Consider the following 2,268-nt stretch of genomic DNA (forward strand, 5'->3'; position numbering starts at 1 on the left):
CCTCCTTGATTATCAACATTCTGACCAGAATGGTACATTTGAGCCACCTGATAAGCACGTTGCTTCACATCTTCACCAGAATTTGGTGTTGTCAGTGTTCTGGATTTTGAGTATTTTAATAAGCGTGTGGTGGTATCTCATTATTGTTTTACTTTGCATTTCCCAATGACATATGATCTTTTCATATGCTTATTTGTCATTCGTATATTTTCTTTGGTGAGGTGTCTGTTAAGGCCTTGGGCCCATGTTTTAAAAAAAGTTGTTTGTTTTCTCATTGTTGAGTTTTAAGAGTTCTTTGTGTGTTCTGAATAACGGTATTTTAGCAAGGAAGTCTTGTAAATATTTTCTCCCAATCTGTGCACTGTGGCTCGTCTTTTCTTTCTTTTCTTTTCTTCTTTGTTTTGTTTGGTCTTTTCATTCTTTTGACAGTGTCCTACACAGAGAAGTTTTTAATTTTAATGGAGTCCAACTTACAATCTTTTCTCTCATGGATCTTGCCTTTGGTGTTATATGTAAAAAGTCATCACCAAATGCAAGGTCATCTAGGTTTTCTCCTATGTTCTCTTCTAGGAGTTCTATGGTTGTGCATTTTGCATGCAGGCCTAGGATCCATTTGGAGTTAATTTTTGTGAAGTGTGTAAGGTCTGTGTTGAGATAACTTTTTTCGTGTGATTTCCTAGTTGTTCCAGCATCATTTATTGCCTCTTTTTTTTTAATTGTAATTTTTTTTATTGGAAAACAAATATACAACTTGGAATGGATTTGAGGCAAATTGTGCCATAAGCAGATTTTCTTTAAGTGGCTAAACAAAGTTTAAAAAGCAAGTAACAATAAAATAAAATGTTTCTGGTACAGGACCAGCAGTACAAAAAAATAGTGTATGAGTACCTAGATAATACACCCATTTTGCAATAGTGCAACTTTTAAGTACATATTGTTGACTGTCTATAGTCCATGCAGAGTTACAACTCCACACTTCAACAACATGCTGACAATTCCTAAAGAAAACTACTTAAAGAAAAGGCATAATCCAGATGTTCCCTCATTTGACCTCATTGATAAGTTTAGATGTGCAGAAGGGCTTAGATATATCAAGAGTAAGCCACGTGCAACATGTTACTTGATCAATTTTCTAAAATAAGGTTTCAGGACAATGACAGTAAGATAAGGGAAGAAAACATGGAGGAATGAAGTCCTACTTACTATACATGCATATTTTTTGACAACGGGGGGAACCTTTTACAGATAAGTTACAAACAAAGAAAAGGCAAACAATTTTGTACAAGAAATTTAACACATTCTGTACAATGTCTTCACTTTGCTGTCATCATTTGTACAAACCCTTCATAGTTTACTTGACCTTCACCATCAATATCCTGCTTCCCTGATCATTTCATCAACCTCTTCATCTGTTAACTTCTCTCCCAGATTTGTTATCCCATGGCAAAACTCTGCTGCACTAATAAAGCCAGTGCCTTCCTTATCAAACACATGGAATGCTTCTCTAATTTCTTCTTCACTGTCTGTGTCTTTCATTTTTCTTGCCATCATTGTCAGAAATTGCGGGAAGTCAACTGTGCCATTACCATCAGCATCTACTTCATTAATCATGTCCTGTAACTCTGCTTCTGTGGGATTTTGCCCAAAAGACCTCATTAGAGTTCCCAATTCCTTTGTTGTTATAGTTCAATCACGATCCTTGTCAAATAGTGAAAAAGCTTCTTTGAATTCTGCAATCTGCTCTTCAGCCAGTTGGTCAGCCATGCTGCAAGCGCTACCGGTCTCCAAGAAGCGACCACACAACCACTCAGCTCGCCCGCCCCACTCGGACTCTATTGCCTTCTTTTTTTTATGTGTGAATAAGTTTTTTATTAAAAAAATATCTATTTATTTATTCATCAGCAATCAATTTCTGAATGACTCATACATACAAGATACCATGCTAGACACTAAACTTTCATAAGACATATTCTTTGTCCACAAGGAACTCTATCATAAAAGATACAGAGGAGTAAATCAATAATTAAAATAAAATCACACACATGTATATATTCCTGTAAGGCAAATGATTATTCCTGTGCATTGGTAAATATAAATTATAATGCACACATCTATCACAATACGACACTGTAGATAGCTTAAGTACAGAAGGACTTGGTGGGAATGATCATCAACAAAATTGTAATATATATTGTCTCCTGTTTAGGACAAAAAAAAAATCTGTTTATTTACCCATTCAACCAGTACTTATTATACTACTACTAGTTG

At 35.3% G+C, this 2,268-nt stretch overlaps 1 protein-coding gene across 1 annotated transcript; it reads right to left on the reverse strand.

Annotated features, from left to right (window-relative positions):
* Window positions 1-1,303: 1,303 nt before the first annotated feature.
* On the reverse strand, window positions 1,304-1,827 carry LOC118012486 (calmodulin-like). Its single transcript, XM_035008119.1, has one exon. It carries the CDS (start codon window positions 1,654-1,656, stop codon window positions 1,369-1,371), a length of 288 nt encoding a protein of 95 aa, XP_034864010.1. The 5' UTR covers window positions 1,657-1,827; the 3' UTR covers window positions 1,304-1,368.
* Between the last annotated feature and the right edge of the window lie 441 nt (window positions 1,828-2,268).

Source organism: Mirounga leonina, unplaced genomic scaffold, assembly GCF_011800145.1.
Source record: "Mirounga leonina isolate KUSES-001 unplaced genomic scaffold, KU_Mleo_1.0 Mir_151, whole genome shotgun sequence".
In the NCBI taxonomy this organism is placed as follows: Eukaryota; Metazoa; Chordata; class Mammalia; order Carnivora; family Phocidae; genus Mirounga; species Mirounga leonina.

Bases quoted from the DNA above. Each gene is read 5' to 3' on its own strand.
- LOC118012486 (XM_035008119.1), bottom strand. From the start codon at position 1,656: ATGAGGTCTTTTGGGCAAAATCCCACAGAAGCAGAGTTACAGGACATG.